The sequence below is a fragment of the Oncorhynchus mykiss genome, chromosome 17, assembly GCF_013265735.2.
Source record: "Oncorhynchus mykiss isolate Arlee chromosome 17, USDA_OmykA_1.1, whole genome shotgun sequence".
Classification (NCBI taxonomy): Eukaryota; Metazoa; Chordata; class Actinopteri; order Salmoniformes; family Salmonidae; genus Oncorhynchus; species Oncorhynchus mykiss.
The window spans coordinates 18,303,682-18,325,692 of NC_048581.1; the positions used below are offsets into that span (position 1 = coordinate 18,303,682).

General features: G+C 45.0%; 2 protein-coding genes across 7 annotated transcripts in view; one reads left to right on the forward strand and one right to left on the reverse strand.

Annotated features, from left to right (window-relative positions):
* The window catches only part of LOC118936554 (tRNA (guanine(26)-N(2))-dimethyltransferase-like), a 21,458-nt gene extending 21,255 nt beyond the window's left edge, over window positions 1-203 (reverse strand). Inside the window, exon 1 of the mRNA XM_036949187.1 lies at window positions 68-203. Within this exon, the coding sequence (XP_036805082.1) occupies window positions 68-99 (32 nt within the window). The 5' untranslated portion in view covers window positions 100-203. The remainder of the gene's footprint in view (window positions 1-67) is intronic.
* On the forward strand, window positions 87-15,369 carry LOC118940347 (nucleus accumbens-associated protein 1-like). 6 transcript variants are annotated; one of them, XM_036949200.1, is made up of 10 exons: window positions 87-225; window positions 3,940-4,091; window positions 4,374-4,616; window positions 5,187-5,399; window positions 5,970-6,384; window positions 11,002-11,121; window positions 11,376-11,547; window positions 11,644-11,741; window positions 11,900-12,220; window positions 13,067-15,369. In XM_036949200.1, the coding sequence occupies exons 2-9, from the start codon at window positions 3,966-3,968 to the stop codon at window positions 12,217-12,219; spliced, it is 1,707 nt and encodes a 568-aa protein (XP_036805095.1). In that variant the 5' UTR covers window positions 87-225; window positions 3,940-3,965; the 3' UTR covers window position 12,220; window positions 13,067-15,369. The 6 variants fall into 6 exon arrangements, with proteins under 6 accessions (XP_036805095.1, XP_036805092.1, XP_036805097.1 ...); XM_036949197.1 differs by lacking the exon at window positions 87-225 and adding an exon at window positions 372-512; XM_036949202.1 differs by lacking the exon at window positions 87-225 and adding an exon at window positions 438-630 and having other exon boundaries at window positions 5,973-6,384.
* Window positions 15,370-22,011: the final 6,642 nt, after the last annotated feature.

Consider the following 22,011-nt stretch of genomic DNA (forward strand, 5'->3'; position numbering starts at 1 on the left):
TCCCATTGCTTGAATGCAGATGGTAGTTTGTACTCTATGCGCGTACTATAGACGCCTAGGGGCTCACCTGAGAAGTCTAGACATACGAAAATAGCACATTCAGCACCCGCAGCGAGCTCTGAATCCAACCGGGGAGGAGATTTAAGCGTTACCGGCGGCTTCCCGTCGATCTCCACTCTGAATCACCAGTCAACTGGGCTGTCTGGACAAGAGGGAGTCCCACAGGTATGGGAGAGACGGAAAATGTGTGTGTGATTTGAATTGGGCAGTTGGTGGAGACCGACAGGGGCATCCGGGTTGGTTGGGGACGCTTTCTGTCTGAGAGATCGGTTAGCTCTGTGATCTTTTCCTCCACCTCTGGGTACCGTTTTGGGCTCCCTCGACAGCTCTGTGCTCTGCTTCTCCACCTGTGCTGTGCTCACACACTGAATGGCTGCCTGTAGAGAGGGAGAGGACCGAACGCTTCTGCACTACTCCATTGAAACACTTTCCAACGGAATATAGCGAGGGGGGTGAGTTTTACCAAGGTTCACCGGGGTCAGAAAGGACACGGGAAGTCGTCGAGGTGTTTGCGGCGGCTAGCTGTTGTGAAGTGGCTCTTCTTCGGGGAGGAATTGAGAGCGGTTCCGTGTGAGTTTTTTGGGGGAGTGGGCGGGTTAGTTAGCTATTGTTTTTGGGAAGGTGTGTGGTGGGGGATGGGCTGAGTTGGAACACCGAACAGCAGCACCAACAAAACTTTAACCACTTTAGTGGCTATATAGCTACCGTCTATGCTTCACACTCTCACTGCCTGCCAACACCGCGGGTTGTCCAGTCTGCCTTTCAACGGTGAGTTCACAGCAATCCGCGCTCTCTCTCGCTCTTTATTCCTCAACTTTTGAAACGCGGCCGGGTTTTACCTGGATGTTTCGTTGAAGAGTGACATTTTCCCAGTAGAATGAGTCTACTCCTAACATAAATGGTTAATGCGATTGGGGGTTTATGTACATCGCGTGTTGTCGTTAACTGGTTAAATTGGTGTCTTGGCTAGCAGGAACTCATAGGCTAACAGCTATATCGCTGCAAGCATGCATGGTTCAGACTGACTCGCCCCCCCAAGATACTTGCCTACGTTTGTCCCGGATTGACCTGTTGAGTGGTGACCGGAGACCACCCCCAAGCTACCTCCCAAAAATAACTAAAATATTTATATATTCTGATTTTTACTAAACGAAACTTTAATTGGATGATCCTTTGTTTCGGGCGACAAATAATTAATTTTGGTGATAAGTCAGCTAGCGCCGGGTTACGTTATGCGATGGGCTAACCCCAAATAAAAAGTACAGTGTATCCCGAGTAGCTAGCCTAGGCCCAAGGAGGTAACTCTAACCGAGAGCACTGGCACAGAGTGGGGGCGAGAGCGGCGGGGGATGCGAACTCCTGAATATTTTATTTGTTCTACTATTTTTGTGACAGAATTCGTGCCGTTGTCTCTTAGCTAGTTTGATAGAGCAAATGAAGGGCTGCGTCGACATAAACAGAGAGAGAGAACCGGTGATCAAGTATTTATTTTGTTATCCAACCGTCCGCTCTTTCCGTCGCCCCCCGGCCCGTGCCAGCCCGAGCGCTCCGAATCTCACGGGGCAAAGATACGGGCACAAAACGGGGCACGGACAGCTCTCTCTGCCCACTCCGTCTGGCCGTTCTACCGCTGTTCAGGCCTCTAGTCTTTTCTTGGCGGACACCGACGAGACTCTCCCGCTACCCTTCGATGTGAGATTGAGCTATTCATGATTAATCGATGTACAGTATATTCCGTTTAAAGTTAATATTATTCGTGCTCTTGGGAGGCTAGCTACATAATATAGCCACATGCCGGTTGATGCAAAGTAGATTTCTTCATTTTTGACTCTTTAAAGCAAGTGTTTTCAAGTAAATAAACAAATGCGTTTACTTGACAGTGTTCAATTGATGACTTGGACGTTCAAGAATTTGACATTTTAATTTGGTTAACATCAAATTAGCATTAGCGTTTAGCTTGCTACTTGCTAACTGTGGCTACCCTTTCACCTCCCAAACCAGGAAATTGAATATCATAGTATTTGATTGATTGATTGTTGGCTACAGCCATGCCTATCATTTATATCAAACATATTTTTACATTCGTATTTGATTAGATTGCTGAATGTGCGCTTATTCATTGATCTTATGCTTGTACAAAATAAGGTGGCATCAGCAAAACATACCATTTAGTTTCTTAATAACCTGTGATATAATCATGTCTGACTAATCGTTTTGTGGTGTGTGTTGTTTTGTAATGTTACGGCTGGGGGGGTTAAGAGGTTGAATGAAGTATACATGTTTTTTCTTTCATTAATGTAAAACTTCAATTCAGATGGCAAAATATGGAATTTAATTCAGATTATGTAATATTATTGTCCCTCACATAACACAAACATTGAGCCATAACGCTCTAGCCCAGCACCACCGGGTCTATAACAAGGAGAGAAATGTTATATTAGGTCTTGTCTATGTCATGGGTATGGGTGGTGACGTGTGGCCATATAATGTTACTGGTAGGTAGAGGGTTAGAGGTCAAATCAGTTAAATGAACTGCCTTTATGTTCTTGGATGGTGTGTCCCCAGAGGAAATGGAACCTAATGTGATGATGGGTTTAGGTGGTCGTTTTGATTGGAGGAATGCAGAATAGAACCAATCAAAATTAAGCATTATGTTCTCAGTTTGATGACAAGGAAATGTGCTAGGCTAAATATAAAGTTCAACCTGTTTCAATTGTTAGTTGTGAGAATAATTATTGAAACGTTGAAAGTGTGCTCTCTTATCTTGTGCAGTGGCAGGAGGTAAATTATTATGCTTTCTCTGTTTATATAGTTTTAATGGAAAAAATGCATGTATATTAACTTACACAGATTCACATGTGTATGCAAAGAGCAAGACCATAGATCTTAATTAGCCACGGTCCTAGGAAATAAATAACAAAACCTTTGTTTTTAGCCTATTCCATGGGATATTTTCCTTCAGTTGGCACTCGAGTAAGCTGCCTTTTTAAGGACAACATATAGGTCCGTTCATTGTTTAATCGTATGAGTGTTGATGAAATTAGCTTTGCTTGACCTTGTTATTAAATAGGCCTAATCCCCATCGGAGTGTTTTTTATTAGCCTAGTGGCTCATGGTCGTGGCCTTTCCATTGATTCCCAGTCACATGTGGTTCATTACACAGTTAGTAGTGCTCTAAAAATAATCTAAATTAAAAGCTATCGTGGTGTCTTATGTGCCGCCAGTCAGTTAAAGTTGTGGCAGTCTTCTTCAATGCAAAGTCTCCAAAAAGGATGGAACACTTTTAAGGGTTCTTTGTGGAGAGGCAAGTTTGACAGCCATTCTTTCTACTTGTGATCTGACACATCAAGGCTGGATGGCAACAAACCAAACAGAACTGAATTATTATGAAATGGAGTTCTGCTGTCTTTTTCTCTTGTCTCGTTCAAAAACAAAACAACCAAGTAGGACTAAAGCTAGTTACCCACTGCAGAATTGGAAAATGTTTCTTTTAAATGAATGAGACAAACTTTAATTGGCTATTTTAAAAAAATGAGCTCTCTTTCTAGCGCTCTTTATTAAAGGTGCATTAGTCATCCGTCTATCCCCCTCCCTCCCATCATTTTCCTTATTTCAATCCCAGTCTCTCCCTTTTTCCTCCTCCCTCCTTCTCGCCTCTCCAGTAAACAACAACAAACAGGAAGTGATCCATAACATATACCGTACATGACATTTCTCTCCCTGCTATTGGACCCTGTGGTGCTGGGCTAGAGCGTTATGGCTCAGATGCAACAGATGACGGCCCCTAACTTTGTAGCCTACATGACATAGTCATGACGTAGTCATGACATACCCATGACATAGACAAGACCTAATATAACATTTCTCTCCTTGTTATAGACCCGGTGGTGCTGGGCTAGAGCGTTATGGCTCAGACGCTACAGATGGCGATCCCTAACTTTGGCAACAACGTGTTGGAGTGTCTCAATGAGCAGCGTCTCCAGGGGCTCTACTGCGACGTCTCCGTGGTTGTCAAGGGACACGCCTTCAAGGTGGGAGTTGATAAACATCAATGTTGTTTTTTGGAGTAAACTGAACCAATCTAACTGTTATTTACCTCACTGACAAGCCTTCAAGTTAGGGCGACGGCTGATCCAAAACACAGTTAACTGTTAGGCTAGATTGATCTGATAATGACTGAATCAACAGTTCTATATTTTGATTAGGTGAAAGAAACCTGGTGAAATATTCTCTGGTTGTACCTCAAGTTTGTTTAAGAAGAAGCCTGTGTGCTGTATATTTATTCACTACTTCCTCTCCCCGTCCCTCCCCAGGCGCACCGGGCGGTCCTGGCGGCCAGTAGCTCCTACTTCCGGGACCTGTTCAACGCTGGAGGGAAGAGCAGTGTGGTGGAGCTCCCCCCGGCCGTCCAGCCCCAGAGCTTCCAGCAGATCCTGGCCTTCTGCTACACAGGCCGCCTCAGCATGAACGTAGGGGACCAGTTCCTCCTCATGTACACCGCAGGCTTCCTGCAGATCCAGCAGATCATGGAGAAGGGCACAGAGTTCTTCCTTAAGGTATCTAGTGTAACCATAGCAACCTGTTTGTGCTTTCTTGCCAACTCCTATGATGTTGGGAGATAATTGGACTGCAACTGACAGCACAAGTGGATTGTTTCATTAGGCCAGGGGTCGGCAACAGGTGTTTTCTTTTGCCACCCCCCAAGTATATAGTAAATATTTATTTATTGTTTTAGTTTTTGGTATAAAAAAGAAACTGTAAAATCGCCAGGAATTCAGCTAAACATAGTTTATTTTAGGAAATCTGTTACCAAGTATTCCTTCACACAAAAAAGACGTGATCATGTCTCAATGTAGTCAAGGTAGGATATTATTGCTATTTTTAAATAATCTCTTTTTGTTGTGGTCAATTTGCAGTGTACAAATTATTATAATTATTTTCCGGCCCCCCGACTATTCGCTCCAAAACAACTTGGCCCGCGGTTAAATCTAGTTGCCTACCCCTGCATTAGGCTAACCAAGGTTCTCCTTGTCAAAGATTTCCAGTTCCCACTTTACATAGTCTTAAATATTTTACATATTGTTCTCAGATTTATTTACCTCTTCATTTGCATATTATTCCGCCAGGTCTCCTCCCCTAGCTGTGACTCCCAGGGTCTTCATGCAGAAGAGACTCCGCCCTCCGAGCCCCAGAGCCCTGTCACTCAAACCACAGGGGGAGGGGCTGGGGTGGTTTCCACGGCAGCATGTAGGCCCGCCTCCTGCCTGACACCCCTCCCCCTGGTGTCGAGGGTGAAGACGGAGCAGAGCGGGACTACGCCACAACCCACACCACAGCAGGTGAGTTGTAAAAAAATATATAGGTTATTTGTCATAGTGGAGGAATGGAATAGACATTAAATGTTCTCAATTACTATCCTGGTTAAAGAAAGGTAAAACAATAGTGTGTTCTAGATTATATATCTTATCTGGGAGGGGATGCAGTCTTCAGTGGCACGTCAGGTCTTTCATAGAGCAGAGGGGTGTACTTCAAAACAGGATAAATGAGTTAGGTGGCTAACTTGCCTTAATATTCTAAAATGTATGTTTTTGAAAGATAAGCTTGAAGTGGACATGGTATAATTGTCTCAGCAAGTTTAGCTTTCTTAGTGAACCAGAAATTCTAAAGTTATTTCTGTTTTTTGAATAAAAGTTAGCTAGCTAACTCATTAATCCTGCTTGGTAGTATGCCCCTCTGGTCAAAGGTGCAAGCTGTGAACCTCTTTGTCTCCTGTGCCATACAAGGAAATACACAAACATTCAATGCTCAAGCATAAATACACATGAGTTTGGCAGCCCCCTCACATGATGAACGGATGACAACACACTAAATAGATGTTATGTAGCTAATATCTTCTCTCTCGTTCTCAGCAGGAGGCCACTTCCTACTCGGTGGTGTGCAGCCCTGTCGCCAAGCGCCTGTGGGAGGGGGGCAACCGCGGTGACGGGGGAGGGGGGTCGGGAGGAGGAGGGGGGTCCAGGAAAGCCGCCCGCTACTCTTCCTCCTCCGCCTCCTCAAACAACTGCAACTCCCAAGATGCAACGGGCAGAAATGTTGTTAACCACAGTAACCATAACAACAACAACAGTAACCATAACAGCAGCAGCGTCGGGACGCCGGACGGAACGAGTCCGGGGACGCTGAGCATGTACACCAGCGACTCGCCCCTTAGTTACCACGATGACGAGGAGGAAGAGGAAGTGACCGATGACAGCGCTGAAGAGCAGTACAGGCAGATCTGTAACATGTACACAATGTACAGTATGCTCAATGTGGGCGCCACAGGTGAGAGAGAGTTGGTTTGAGGTAGGAATCTGGAGGTGCGTAGTTATGGGGGGGGGGGGTGGATTAAGTTAAATATCGCAATATTATTTTGGGCTGATTATTATACCAATATTTGACTCCCAAGTATTGATTTATTTTAAATATATATGTATATACACACACTACCGTTCAAAAGTTTGGGGTCACTTAGAAATGTCGTTGTTTTTTAAAGAAAAGCAACAAAAAAAATGTCCATTAAAATAACATCAAATGAATCAGAAATGCAGTGTCGACATTGTTAATGTTGTATAAGACTATTGTAGCTGGAAACGGCTGATTTTTTTTAATGGAATATCTACATAGGCGCACAGAGGCCCATTATCAGCAACCATTACTCCTGTGTTCCAATGGCTGGTTGTGTTAGCTAATCCAAGTTTATAATTTTAAAAGGCTAATTGATCATTAGAAGTCCTCAACTGGCAGCAAGTCCTCAACTGGCAGCTTCATTAAATAGTACCCCCAAAACAGCCGTCTCAACGTCAACAGTGACGAGGCGCCGACTCTTCCTATTCTGGTTAGAGCCAGTTTGCGCTGTTCTGTGAACGGAGTAGTACACAGTGTTGTACGAGATCTTCAGTTTCTTGGCAATTTCTTGCATGGAATAGCCTTCATTTCTCCGAACAAGAATAGACTGACAAGTTTCTGGCCATGTTGAGCCTGTAATTGAACCCACAAATGCTGATGCTCCAGATACTCAACTAGTCTAAAGGCCAGTTTTATTGCATCTTTAATCAGGATCACAGTTTTCATCTGTGCCAACATCATTAGAAAACCATTTTGTGATTATTAATTAGCCTTTTAAAATGATAAACTTGTATTACCTGGAACACAGGAGTGATGGTTGCTGATAATGGGCCTCTGTACTCCTATGTAGATATTCCATCAAAAATCTGCCGTTTCCAGCTACAATAGTCATTTACAACATTAACAATGTCTACACTGTATTTCTGATCAATTTGATGTTATTTTAAACAACAAAAAAATTAGCTTTTCTTTCAAAAACCAGGACATTTCTAAGTGACCCCAAACTTTTGAACGGTAGTGAATATATACTAATAATTAGCTAGGTAACGTTAGCCGGCTGAACCTGCACCAAAACTGTTATTTTTCATTCCATAGCTTGGCCTCCATCTCCTGTTTAAATAGTGAGCCAATGTGTTTACAGCACTTTTATTTCCATGGCTGATGAAAACTGGTTTTCTCATGGGTCTCTCTTGTCTCTCTGCAGCAGACATATGGTGAGCAATATGTTTTGAACATCAATTCACAATAAAACCTCCGTATAAAATCGCAATACATGTAGATTTGTGAGAACCGCAATACGTGTCATATTGGTACCTAAGTAGCGTGATAATATTGTATGGTGAGGTCCCTGGCAATTCCCAGCTCGAGGGGGGAGGGAGCAAGAGTGCTTCAGGTCAGAACAATAGACTGATAGATGAGGGAAGAGACGAGATTAGAGGGAACAAGTAGGCAGCTGATTGTAATCGTGGTTTGGAAGAGGATGGGGAATTAGCATCACTCTCTGATGCTATCTGCTGTATGTTCTGTTTGTGTGTGCCTTTGCTTATGTCTGTACATTAATGCTAGTTGTCGGTATGTGAATATTAATAGATGCATATTTAAGTGTGAGTATCTGTCTTGACATGTATCCTCTCCTCCTCTGTCCCACTCCGTTGCAGGATAGTGTTAGCTAGACCTGCATGTCATTATAGCCAGTTGTACGCTGAGTGTACGAAACATTAAGAACACCTTCCTAATACTGAGTTGCACCCCCTCTACTACCATACCCCGTTCAAAAGCACTTCAATCTTTTGTCTTGCCCATTCACCCTCAGAATGGCACACACTCCTCCACTTCATCTACACTGATTGAAGTGGATTTAACAGGTGACATCGATAAGGGATCACAGCTTTCACCTGGATTCACCTGGTCAGTCTGTCATGGAAAGAGAAGGTGTTCCTAATGTTTTGTACACTGAGCAAAAATATAAACGCAGCATGCAATAATTTCAAAGATTTGACTGAGTTACAGTTCATGTGAGAAAACAAAGAAGATATAGGTTATTTGTCATAGTGAAGGAATTACAGAAATTAAATACAGAATGTGTTCTTGATGACTTTCCTGGTTAAATAATGGCAACAAGATAGTTCTAGATTATATCTGTTATCTTCATCGGAACTTCAGGTCTTTGAAAGAGCAGAAATATATATATATATATATATATCTCTCAGTTTAAGTCAGAAGTTTACATACACCTTAGCCAAATACATTTAATCCTAGTAAAAATTCCCTGTTTTACATCAGTTAGGATCACCACTTTATTTTAAGAATGTGACATGTCAGAATAATAGTAGAGAGAGTGATTTATTTAAGATTTTCTTTCATCACATTCCCAGTGGGTCAGAAGTTTACATACACTCAATTAGTATTTGGTAGCATTGCCTTTAAATTGTTTAACTTGGGTCAAATGTTTCGGTTAGCCTTCCACAAGCTTCCCACAATAAGTTGGGTGAATTTTGGCCAATTCCTCCTGACAGAGCTGGTGTAACGGAGTCAGGTTTCTCGGCCTCCTTGCTCGCACACGCTTTTTCAGTTCTGCCCACACATTTTCTATAGGATTGAGGTCAGGGCTTCGTGATTGGCCACTCCAATACCTTGACTTTGATGTACTTAAGCCATTTTGCAACAACTTTGGAAGTATGCTTGGGGTCATTGTCCATTTGGAAGACCCATTTGCGACCAAGCTTTAACTTCCAGACTGATGTCTTAAGATGTTGCTTCAATATATCCATATAATTTTCCTCCTCAGGATGCCATTTATTTTGTGAAGTGCACCAGTCCCTCCTGCAGCAAAGCACCCCCACAACATGATGCTGCCACCCCCGTGCTTCACGGTTGGGATGGTGTTCTTCGGCTTGCAAGCCTCCCCCTTTTTCCTCCAAACATAACGACGGTCATTATGGCCAAACAGTTCTATTTTTGTTTCATCAGACCAGAGGACTTTTCTCCAAAAAGTACAATCTTTGTCCCCATGTGCCGTAGCAAACCGTAGCCTGGCTTTTTTATGGCGGTTTAGGAGCAGTGGCTTCTTCCTTACTGAGCAGCCTTTCAGGTTATGTCGATATTGGAATCATTTTACTGTGGATATAGATACGTTTGTACCTGTTTCCTCCAGCATCTTCACAAGGTCCTTTGCTGCTGTTCTGGGATTGATTTGCACTTTTCGCACCAAAGTACGTTAATCTCTAGGAGACAGAACGAGTCTCCTTTCTGAGCGGTATGACGGCTGCGTGGTCCCATGGTGTTTATACTTGTGTACTATTGTTTGTACAGATGAACGTGGTATCTTCAGGTGTTTGGAAATTGCTCCCAAGGATGAACCAGACTTGTGGAGGTCTACAAAAACAATTCTAAATTCCTTTGATTTTCCCATGATGTCAAGCAAAGAGGCACTGAGTTTGAAGGTAGGCCTTGAAATACATCCACAGGTACACCTCCAATTGATGCAAATTATGTCAATTAGCCTATCAGGAACTTCTAAATCCATGACATCATTTTCTGGAATTTTCCAAGCTGTTTGAAGGCACAGTCAACGTAGTGTATGTAAACTTCTGACCCACTGGAATTGTGATGCAGTGAAATAATCTGTCTGTAAACAATTGTTGGAAAAATTACGTGTCATGCACAAAGTAGATGTCCTAACCGACTTGTTAAATCTATAGTTTGTTAACAAGACATTTCTGGACTGGTTGAAAGCAAGTTTTAATGACTCCAACCTAAGTGTATGTAAACTTCTGACTTCAACTGTATATATACTACAAAGCAGGGTCAATGAGGCTTGAAAATCAGACCATTTGAAGTAAATAAATGAACTCCTATTCTATGAATTTCACATGACTAGGAATACAGATATGCATCTGTTGGTCACAGAAACCTAAAATTAAATGGGCCTCTCAATGGGTCTCAGGATCTCGTCACGGTATTTTTGTGTCTGTAGCTTATGCCTGCCGATACCATTACCCGACCAGAACCATAGGGCACTCTGTTCACAATGTTGACATCAGCAAACCGCTCGCCCACACAACGTCGGCGGTTGTGAGGTCGGTTGGACATACTGGCAAATTCTCTAATACGATGTTGGAAGCGGCTTAGAGAAATTAACATTAAAGTCTCTGGCAACAGCTCTGGTGGACATTCTTGCAGTCAGCATCTATGGCATTGTGTTGTGTGACACAACTGCACATTTTAGTGGACTTTTATTGTCCCCAGCACAAGGTGCAACTGTGTACTGATGCTGTTTAATCAGCTTCTTGATATGCCACAATTCATCCACCTGACCGTTATCTTGGCAAAGGAGAAAGGCTCACTACCAAGGATATAAATCATTTTATAAAACAAAATTAGTTTATGGAACATTTCTGTGATCTTTTATTTCAGCTCATGAAACATGGGACCGACACTTTACATGTTGCGTTTTCTATTTTTGTTCAGTGTATAGGTGTGTTAATGTAGCCGCGTGTTTGATGTTGCTGTGTGTATTCATGTGTAACGTGTGCCCCCTCTGTACCACCCCAGTAGCGGGCGAGCGTGTGGAGTCCCTACCGGAGCACCTCACGGCCGAGACCCGGGGCGGCAGGGGGGTGAGGCTACGCCAGGATCTGGCTTCGCTACCTGCCGAACTCATCACCCAGATAGGTACACACACAGACTTCATTTAGTTTGTAATATTATAGTCTTAGGCAACTCTAGACACGTTGACATTCTGAGTTCAGTCATTAATTTATTCATAGGCAATTGCTGGCTGCCACCTGCATTTAGACCAGGCTACTGTTACTGTAAAAACCCTTATTGTATTGATTGATTTGATGAATTGATTGACAACCGGTGCCACCTGCAGCTGATGTGAAAAAGGCTTTAATGCATTTGAATGGATTGATTGGTTGGTGTAGGTAACCGGTGCCACCCACGGCTGTACGAGGAGGGGGACCCTGCAGAGAGGCTGGAGCTGGTGACGGGTACCTCCGTGTTCATCTCCCGCGCCCAACTCATGAACTGTCACGTCAGCGCCGGCACGCGGCACAAGGTCCTACTGAGGAGGCTGCTGGCCTCTTTCTTCGACAGGTGAGGGGAGGGTGTGTGTTTGTTTGACCGTTGGAAACCATATTTGTTTGTGAAGACATACAGTAAATGATGCTGTGTGTATATTTCCCCTCTCAGGAGTACTCTAGCGAACAGCTGTGGGACGGGGATCCGCTCTTCTACCAACGACCCCAGCCGCAAGCCCCTGGACAGCAGAGTACTGCACGCCGTCAAGTGTGAGTGTCACACACTCCAGTGCACAGCTTTGCTTTCACACACACCGGACAAGGCTCACACACTCAGTGCTGCACCGTGTTGTAGTCATATACCTGCGTTTCTTCACATCATTCCATATGTTGTCCGCAGCACCTAACTGTCTCTCTCCCCTCAACAGTTTACTGCCAGAACTTTGCGCCGAGCTTCAAGGAGAGCGAGATGAACGCCATCGCGGCTGACATGTGCACTAATGCCCGCCGGGTCGTCAGGAAGTCCTGGATCCCGAAGCTCAAGCTCCTCATGGCCGAGGGTGACGCCTACTCCGCTTTCCTCCAATCAGACGCCATCAAGATGGAGGCTGACGCCCTGGGGGCGGAGCATGGGTTCGACCCCAACTCCCTGGCAGAAGAGGCGGCGGCAGCCAATAGCGATGCGGGACCTTCTTCGGGGGAGGGGTTACAAGGCGTTGTGGGCGGAGACGGCAGCACTTTGTTTTAAAGTGAGTGATCTTATTGGTCGATGGTCTTTGATCATTGCTCTCTGCGATACTTCCTCCCCCAGTTTTAGTTTGTTTTTTAATGTCACCTTTCCATATCTTAACCTCTTCCCTCAATACTTGGAATTTCATTTATTATATCCATCTGTTACATCCCTTGTTCTCTCTCTCTCTCGCCGTCCCAGACCCATGTACATAGTGTCTGCCCCCTTTTGGGCGGGAGAGAGATGGAGGGATAGAGGTGTAGAAAGAAAGACTGGGGAGGTTTGTCATGTAAGGGGGGGTTAACCTAGAAATATTCCCTGATCCCCATTGTAGAATCTTTTCTTGTTTTAATGTTTGTTTTAATGTTTGTTTTCTGGTTGGCGAAGGTCCTTTCTCCTTTCCATATCGCTGAAACACATTCCCTAGGAGGGGGGGCCTTTTGGGTTGGATGGGGTCGGGGTTGAATGGGGTAGTAATGGGAGGGGGGGGGGGGGGTCTAATAACACTGTTTTGATAATGAATGTATCGGTCGTGAAGCGATGTCCAGTCACCTGTATGTATTGTCTGTGGACAGTAGATTGTAATGGATTGATTAGATTGTATTCATCAGTTTATATAGAGACTCTGGAAGTCCTACTGAAGGCTATTTTATGGGGAGGGGGTTGATATTTGTGGGGGGGTACGTAAAGGCTTAATGGTTGAAATAGGTGTATGTATTCTGTATATTGGCAGGACTTTTGGACCCCCTCCCCCCCACCCCCCTTGACCCTGAAAGTGACAATTTAGAGGGCAGTTTTCATTCCTACTTTTTTCACTTTTCATTTGTGACTCTCTTCTCATAGTTGTTTTTCTCTCTGCGTGTAGACATTTGACTTGTTGCCAAGACTCCCTGAAAAGCAGAGGAGATGTGTTACTGAAAGATGGTTGAACAGTTGGTGACTGGATGAGGAAGAAGATGCTCTGATCTGGTATCCATGTTGATGATGCAGTATGATTTCCTATACGTCTACTGAATTCTGTGTAGAGAGAGAGAGAGAGAGAGAGGGAGGAGTAAGGGACCGTTTAAAATCATGTCAGCTCACGCCCATATTCACATTTCGAAGGAAAGTGACATTTGTTGTCTCTCACTATTAAGCAAGTAATAACTGAATAATGTACTTGTCTTGCACTATAATACTATAATACAAGTCTTATCCAAATACTAGAATCGTCTCCATTTGACCAAGCTTGAAGCTGTGGGCTAGGGTGTAGGGGCTAGAGTGTAGAGGCATTATGTTAGATGTGTGTACTGTGTAGTGTACACAGGGTGGACCCATTCTGTATTTGGTTTCGTTATGGACTGAGGGAGGGTTGGTGTATCCTGCTAAGAGGCATTCATGACACACACACACACACACACACACACACACACACACACACACGGATTAAAGTACCCTAGAGGACTAATCCCTATACATCCTGGGTGGATACAATGGTGCCAATTAAAGTAATACGACACACACACACACTTTGCGTGTCAGTGTGTGGATGGTGACAGAAGTGTGTGTTGTCACATGCGGCAGAGAGTGAGAACCCAGACGGAGTGTGCTCACACACGCTTGGCTGACTCATTCATCCATCTCTCTGGTGTGTGTGTGATGCTGCATCTCTCTCACACACACACACACACACACACACACCGGTGCACCCAGACTGATCCAGCCGCAGCACACTGCCAGCCTATAAACATCACTGTAAAGCTCTGTTGAACACACCTTGTGAGAAACTACAGAGAGGAGATGGACCTTGACAAGCCATGAATAACGACCAACTGTCATTCTAGCTACAGCTCATCAGTGATTGGATGAAAGATGACTGTGGCAGTTCCCATCTATCACAGTACCAGTAGGGAGCCAATGACACCACCGCCAGTATCCCATCATACAGTAGAATCATGGCGTGTCAAAGAGGAAGGACCCGTTGCCCCTAAACGCTGATCTATGGTCATGTTTGCCTTTTCCCGCTAGTTGTCAAGGTTTGGGGAGGGCAAGCTGATCCTAGATCAAGGGGTTTGTACTCTGAGCAGAAGTGAGCATAGACAGGCTAGTGCTATAGACACAGTTGTTAGTGATAGCCTGGTCCCAGGTCTGTTTGTAGGATCTTGCCGCCACCTTGTAACTCGTTGCGTAACAATTCCATAAGGAGTTGACAAGGGAGTAGAAACAGACTGGCACCTTGTAATGCAGTTGGTGTCGGTGCCGACGGGGGGCTCCGTTGTGATTGTCAGGCTTGGTCTGTTGTGTCACTGCACTGTTACTGTGGTGATCTGCTGTGTGTTTGGGGTAGAAACACACACTAAAATATTCACACACACACGCACACTAAAACACACTCGCACACTAAAACACACTCGCACACTAAAACACACTCGCCCATTAAAACACACACACACACTGCTTTGGAGTTGAGGGTTAATCAATCGTAACACTTCCCCCACACTCTGACTGTGAACCTAAACAGACCGAGTGTAGAACAAACAACTATAAAATAAACCTGGGTAAAATATAGGCTTAACATTGTCATCGTAACTCCCCCTTTCAACCAGCCAACCAAAAGAAAGCCTTGGAGTTGTTTTTATATCTGGAAACTACCGTTGTTGTTTTTTAGATCAGAGTTATCTAAGTGTCTGCTTTTAGGCCTGGCTTTTAAAACGGGCCATATGTTGTTTACGTTTGTAGTTTATTTTAATTTTATATATATATATATATATTGAGGTTTTAGAGTGTTTCTATAAAAAGGCTAACTGTCAAAGAAGAGCCCAGGTTTTAAAAGTGTAACGGGCAGGCACTACTAGAGCTTCCATTTGGCCTGGACGGGTGGGTGGTGGGGAGGTCTGGAGCCCACCCCTCCTTTTGTTAACCACATGGTATGATCCTTGGGGACTTCACCAAGTTCTATCACTGACAGAGAGAAAGAGAGAAGTGAGTAGGATGAGAAATTTGCACTTTTTTTTTAATGCATTTGTCAAGCGCTGCCTTAAAGGGAAAAAATAGTGAGTGGCTGACAGGACAGAGACAGAGAGGAGGACAGTCTGTCTCTGAGAGGAGAGGAGGACAGTCTGTCTCTGAGAGGAGAGGAGGACAGTCTGTCTCTGAGAGGAGAGGAGGACAGTCTGTCTCTGAGAGGAGAGGAGGACAGTCTGTCTCTGAGAGGAGAGGAGGACAGTCTGTCTCTGAGAGGAGAGGAGGACAGTCTGTCTCTGAGAGGAGAGGAGGACAGTCTGTCTCTGAGAGGAGAGGAGGACAGTCTGTCTCTGAGAGGAGAGGAGGACAGTCTGTCTCTGAGAGGAGAGGAGGACAGTCTGTCTCTGAGAGGAGAGGAGGACAGTCTGTCTCTGAGAGGAGAGGAGGACAGTCTGTCTCTGAGAGGAGAGGAGGACAGTCTGTCTCTGAGAGGAGAGGAGGACAGTCTGTCTCTGAGAGGAGAGGAGGACAGTCTGTCTCTGAGAGGAGAGGAGGACAGTCTGTCTCTGAGAGGAGAGGAGGACAGTCTGTCTCTGAGAGGAGAGGAGGACAGTCTGTCTCTGAGAGGAGAGGAGGACAGTCTGTCTCTGAGAGGAGAGGAGGACAGTCTGTCTCTGAGAGGAGAGGAGGACAGTCTGTCTCTGAGAGGAGAGGAGGACAGTCTGTCTCTGAGAGGAGAGGAGGACAGTCTGTCTCTGAGAGGAGAGGAGGACAGTCTGTCTCTGAGAGGAGAGGAGGACAGTCTGTCTCTGAGAGGAGAGGAGGACAGTCTGTCTCCGAGAGGAGAGGAGGACAGTCTGTCTCTGAGAGGGAGGGAGGGGGGAGAGGGAGGGAGGGAGGAGAGAGGACAGTCTGTCTCTGGGAGGGAGGAGGAGAGGGAGGGAGGAGAGAGGAGGACAGTCTGTCTCTGAGAGGAGAGGAGGACAGTCTGTCTCTGGGAGGGAGGGAGGGGGAGAGGGAGGGAGGGAGGAGAGAGGACAGTCTGTCTCTGGGAGGGAGGAGAGGGAGAGAGAGAGCGGGAGGGAGGAGGAGAGAGAGAGAGAGAGAGGGAGGGAGGATGGGATGCTTGGTTGGCTCTGTATAAAGGCATGCATGCGTGCTGGTGTGTGCAGTTTTTCCCCATTTCTCTCTGCTGCCATATATGGAGTCATGCGTGTTAAGTTCTAGCTCTTCACGCTAACGCCTTTGACTGGAAGACAGAGAGAGTGCGTGTGTGTGGAATGCGCATGTCTGTGCCAGGGTGAGTGAGTCTGCGTCTGGTTCTATGTGTTGCATACGTGTGTGTGTCTGGGTTTTGGAGTGGCGAATGCGCATGTCCTGTTGGTGTGTGTGGGTGGTTTGGGTACGCGGCTCTGCCAGTAGTGTGTGTGTGTGTGTGTGGTATGTGCGGCGGTAGAGAATGAGAGGAGACTGTTTGTTTGTGTCTGACTCAGTAGGAGAGACCTACAGTACTACAGTCTGGAGAGGAAGGAAGCCTATAGACACACACACAGCATTGCTACTAGCATTAGCACAATGACATGCTAGCTGTTCCCATAGACTTCCAGTCATTGAGCCAACAACTGTCCATTTAAAAGCACGTCTTGCAGGAATATATATATAAAAAAATATATATATATATATATTTTGCCTCTGTGGCAATAATGTAGGAGTGGTGGGCCACCTCTGCTAAATGAATATAGATGAAACACTGGCTGGGAGGGAGGGGACAGCATCAAACTGTTCACTAAACAAACCATTAAATCCCATTCAGAGTCCTGATCTCATTCAGCTTCACTGCTTCACTTTATTCTGATTCAATTCAGCCTCCACTTTATGACCCAGGTCTAAGTGCACCACTTCCTTTGGGACAGAGCCAATGTAGGGAATAGGGTGCCGTTTAGGATGCAAGCTAAATGTCTGAAAATGGCGGCCGTGTTGTGTATGTGAATGACTGGTGTGTAAGAGTGAATGTTTGTTTGGCAGGGGGAAGGGGGCTGTTTGGTGTGGTAACTGTCTAAACCACAGATCGGACTGCCTGATAGGATGACTTGGTGTGTGTGTCGGTCCAGGTGTGTCCTTTTTTGCCTGTGTGCTGGTGTGACAGTCTGTGTGCGTGTGTGTGTATATACAGTACCAGTCAAAAAGACTCCTCCTCATTCCAGGGCTTTTCCTTATTTGTAGAATAATAGTGAAGACATCAGAACTATGAAATAACACATATGGAATCATGTAGTAACCAAAAAAAGTGTTAAACAAATCAAATATATATTTGAGATTCTTCAAATAGCCACCCTTTGCCTTGATGACAGTTAGGCACACTCTTGGCATTCGCTCAACCAGCTTCACCTGGAATGCTTTTTCCAACAATCTTGAAGGAAACTCTTGAATGAGTAGGTGTGTCCAAACTTTTGACTGGTACTGTATATATGTCTCTGCATCGGGCAATGCATGTGTCTAACCAACCAACCAGGCGTCCATTCCCTTCAGGAGACTGCAGGCTGACAATGGGTCTGTTTTATAAAAGTGCAGTGATGACTAAGACTAGGATGATGTTGAAGATGGTGGTATACATTTCCCTGTCGGTGGTCTCTCTATCTAAATATTAATACAGTGAGACACAGTCCATTTTAGATGTTTATACTAATAAGATTGTTGTTATTCCAAGTTGACTGACTTTATTTTTATGTGAAATCCCTAGACTTGAGCGGGAAGATGGGAGGGAGTTGGGAGGAAGGGAGAGAGACAGTGGTGCTATTCTATACGTTCCTAGATACATGGTTGTTACCCTAACTCTTACGGATGGAGGGGGGGGGCGCTATTCTATACGTTCCTAGATACATGGTTGTTACCCTAACTCTTATGGATGGAGGGGAGGGGGGTGTGGTGCTACTCTTTCTTCCTGCTTGTTTAGAGTCTGAGGACGTAGGAAGCATTGTGGCAGGCCTCTGGTACTTAACTGCAGTCAAGACAGCTGAGAGGGAGAAGATGCTCGTCCCATGGCCTTTTTGCAACAAAGATAAATATTTAGTTGTTTCTTAATGTAAGGGGCGGGGTGACGTAGCCTTTTCCTGCCTACCCAGGCTCCTTGCTCCGGCCAAACGCTACAACATGGATCTGACGATTTCTAGAACGCAAACACATTCAAACAGTTGTGATTGGTCCCAGAAAGCGATGGGTTGGGCCAGAGCCAGAACACACGTGGGTAAAGCTGCGTTTTCAAAATGTGTCATTGGCTTACTCTGATTGGTTCGAGATGCTCCAATCGGTAATGACTTTTGTTTTGCACAACACCCCTCATTGTGATGTCACCACAACCGACTTCAACGCTGGCTGCCTGACTGAAGTATGTAGTGAGTCGTCAGGCAGACAGCCTGGAAATCCAGACTGTTTCATTATAGCAGAGCTGAAATCAATCCCCTATTACCTGTACTACTTTTGACTAGGGCCCATATGGCATCCCATAGGACTCTGACCAAAAGTAGTGCACTATATTGGGAATAGGGTGCCATTTTGGGACGTTACCACAGACACCCCTGGCCTCCTAGCCTGGAAATCAAGTCTACGTTCCAAATGGCACCCTATTCCCTAAAAAAATATTGCACTACTTTTGACCAGAGCCCTATGGACCCTGGTCAAAAGTAGTGCACTAAATTAGGAATAGGATGCCATTTGGGATAGAACCATGTTTGTCTTTTTTTAAATGACTTTTATCAAGTCCAATGCTACTGAGAGAGGGGACAGGAGAACGGGGGGAAGGAGGACGAGTGAGTGAGGGATCCTGTAGGAACACTGGCCAAGCACACCATTTCTAAATGCGGCTGGAAGTTGTTTCGCGGGGCCAGAAATGACATTTAAAAAATACTAGAGACCATATTTTAGAAAAGAGCTTTGTAGGAAATGTTGTTATTACGTTGCTGTTTTTCTGTTGATACTTACCAATGTTTTTATTTCTACAGATTTAAATGTGTACTGTATAGCTGCTTTTACCTACGCTAGTATTCACACAATATCCTTGCTAGGAATTAGCTTGCAAAAAACACCGGAATAGTCCACCGGAAGCCAGAAGTCAAATTCAATTTCAACTTTGTCCGTCGGGTTGGTCTTTATTCAGGGGGGAAATGGAGAAAGAACATAGAATGGGACGTATAATTAACGGTCTGTTTGTAGACCCCATGCAGTTCCTCCGGGACTTCAGTTCCTCTCTGTTTACCTCATGTCAAAATAAAAGTCCCTCGCAAGCTCTTGCTTTTTTGTGCAGGTATGGCGCACGTGCCAGACTTTTATCTTGACGCGAGCAAAGCAGAGAGGAAGTGGGACGACAGACCCACGTTTGGACAGGGTTTAAGTTCTGTTCTACTAAATGTTACTTGCTTAATTTCCCCCCTGCATAAGGACCAACTCTACAGACAATCGGCAGAGTTTTATTTCACTCCTGTCTTCCAGCTGACTATTCTGTTTTTTTGCAAGCTAATTCCTAGCAACGCTAGTGTGTAAATACTAGTGTTGCTAAGAGAAGCTATGTACTATGTAGTGTTTTTTAGGTCCTGATTACTAATTCAAACATTAACACGTTTTAGAAACTTGCCAAGTGTTCTGTCATTAAGAGGAAGTCGAACTCTGAAAGTGTAAAATAGCTAGAGAAAGAGATCCACATATTTTTGCATTGTGCTGTAATGAAGGGGAGGGGGCAGTTTTGATGCTGGACACGAAAAGGGGGAACACAGTACTGAAACTGCATTGTGTACTTTTGGGAGGGAGACAGGGTTGGTTGGTTTACAGACCGACGGATGATGGACTGTAGAAGCCCCACTAGCTGGTATGTCAGTCTCTCCTAAGGGACTATATCTCTTAAATTCCTTACTAGGAATAACCATTTATAATATCAATCAGACATTGTTTTTTATGTTCTTGTACATTTCTTTGAAATCCAGAATTCCCTGGAAGTTAAATTAGCTTCCGCCTTCACTTGACCATGCTTGGCTCTCGTCTCATGTGATCCAGCTCAGTTGTTAGAGCATGGCGCTTGCAACGCCAGGATAGTGGGTTCAATTCCCGGGACCACCCATACGTAAAATGTATGCACGCATGACTGTAAATCGCTTTGGATAAAAGCATCTGCTAAATGGTATAGAATGACAACTGTCCCAGCCAGGGAAATGTTGGCTGGATTGTGATCTCGGTTACCCAGAAGTAACATTATTGCCTAAAACTGTCTGTCCACAAGAGAATAGCTGGATTGTGATGCTCATAAGGTGCTCGCCCACCTGGTGTCTGGTGTTGGTACTCCAACTCAGGGGGGGAGGGGGGACTTCTTGCGCTGCCTGACATTACCATCATCCTACCGATAGAGGGCAGCGTAATGTTACATCAGTGAGACAGTGGTTGAGCTTTGCTTTCTGTCTCGACTTGTCTTGTATTCATTCATTCTACATTCAAAAAGACCTGTCAGTATTTGCTTTGGGGATGAAGTCCCCATTGTGTTTGAGACCAAATATTTAGTCCGTTGATCCCCATAGCTAACGTAAGCTCTGCTGGAGCCTGTACACAGCCCCAAGTTACGACTCATTCATAGCCTATATCCTGACAGGAATACATTGCTTCTTGTCTTTGTCATGTCCATGTATCTACCCGTCTGTCTTCCCAAGACGTTGACAATACGCCATTTCAATGTCTGGTGCTCACTGGGTTGCTTCTTGTCGCTACCTGGTTCCACTCGGCACCGCAGACAAATAAAAGGGAAATAGAGAGGGTGAAATAATCTTTACTGAAGCACCTTTGGGTGAGCGCTAACGGTCCGGTATAGTAGAGACCGCTAGCCAAAGCCTCGGCACCTTGTCAACACGCTCTCTATTTAGTCCCTCTAGAACGGTCTGTGGAGTGGTATTTGGTGGCAGAAGTGTGATCCGGGCATAGAAATAGAATCTATAGAACGGACCTCCCCATTCAAGTCAATGATGGCATAATGGGTTAGGCAGCCGTACTCAACTCTGACCCTACGCGTTCCCGAGCCTGATGGTTTTCTGTTCTACCTAATGATTAATTGCACACACCTGGTGTCCCAGGTCTAAATCAGTCCCTGGTTTTAGAGGGGAACAATGAAAACATTCAGTGGAAACTGGCTTCGAGGTCCAGAGTTGAGTTTGAGGGGGTTAGAGGTTCCAAGTCCGTTCTATTTCGATAGATCCAGGGTTGTGTTCATTAGGCACCAAACGGTGGAAAACTGACAAGCGTGGAGGGACTACCTGAATTTGTCCAATAGGAAGCTGTAGTTTTTCTTCATTGTGAAATGATTTGCTACGCTGTCTACTAATGAATCGGTGTGGGGATGAGGGGGGGGAATCAACTCTTTGAGGAGGATTGTTTTGTAGTTTCCTTTCTGTATTTTTTATTATTCCTTTTCATTTTGTATTTTTATTTGGTGTTCATTTGTTGTTTCTGTACCCCCCCCCCCCCCCCCCCCGGGCAGGTTCTGGGGGGTGGTGCCCAACCAACCAACGCGTAGGGAGGTTATCCCCCTGGTCAGGTCACGTGGTCATGTAACACCCTGGGTCCTAGTGACCAGACTGTACATCTCCTCTCTGCGGGAGAGGGAGGCGAGGGGGTGGGAAGCCATTCTATTACTATAGTAGCCCCCCTCCCCTCCCTCCCAACCGGCCCTCTCTGCATGGCAGGCTATAGGTCGACGTTAACCCCTTTACCACAGCTCTAGAACCAGATTACCCTATTACCAATCCTAATTCTAAACATAATGGGGATAAAGAAAGATCTGACCTTAGACCAGTGGTAAGGGACATGGCCATTTCTGCTTGCATTGTGGCCTGTCAA

Coding starts and splice junctions, on each gene's coding strand:
- LOC118940347 (XM_036949200.1), top strand. CDS start 3,966: ATGGCTCAGACGCTACAGATGGCGATCCCTAACTTTGGCAACAACGTG. Junction 5,400..5,969: donor CACAACCCACACCACAGCAG/GTGAGTTGTAAA, acceptor TCTCGTTCTCAG/CAGGAGGCCACTTCCTACTC. Junction 11,548..11,643: donor CTGGCCTCTTTCTTCGACAG/GTGAGGGGAGGG, acceptor TTCCCCTCTCAG/GAGTACTCTAGCGAACAGCT.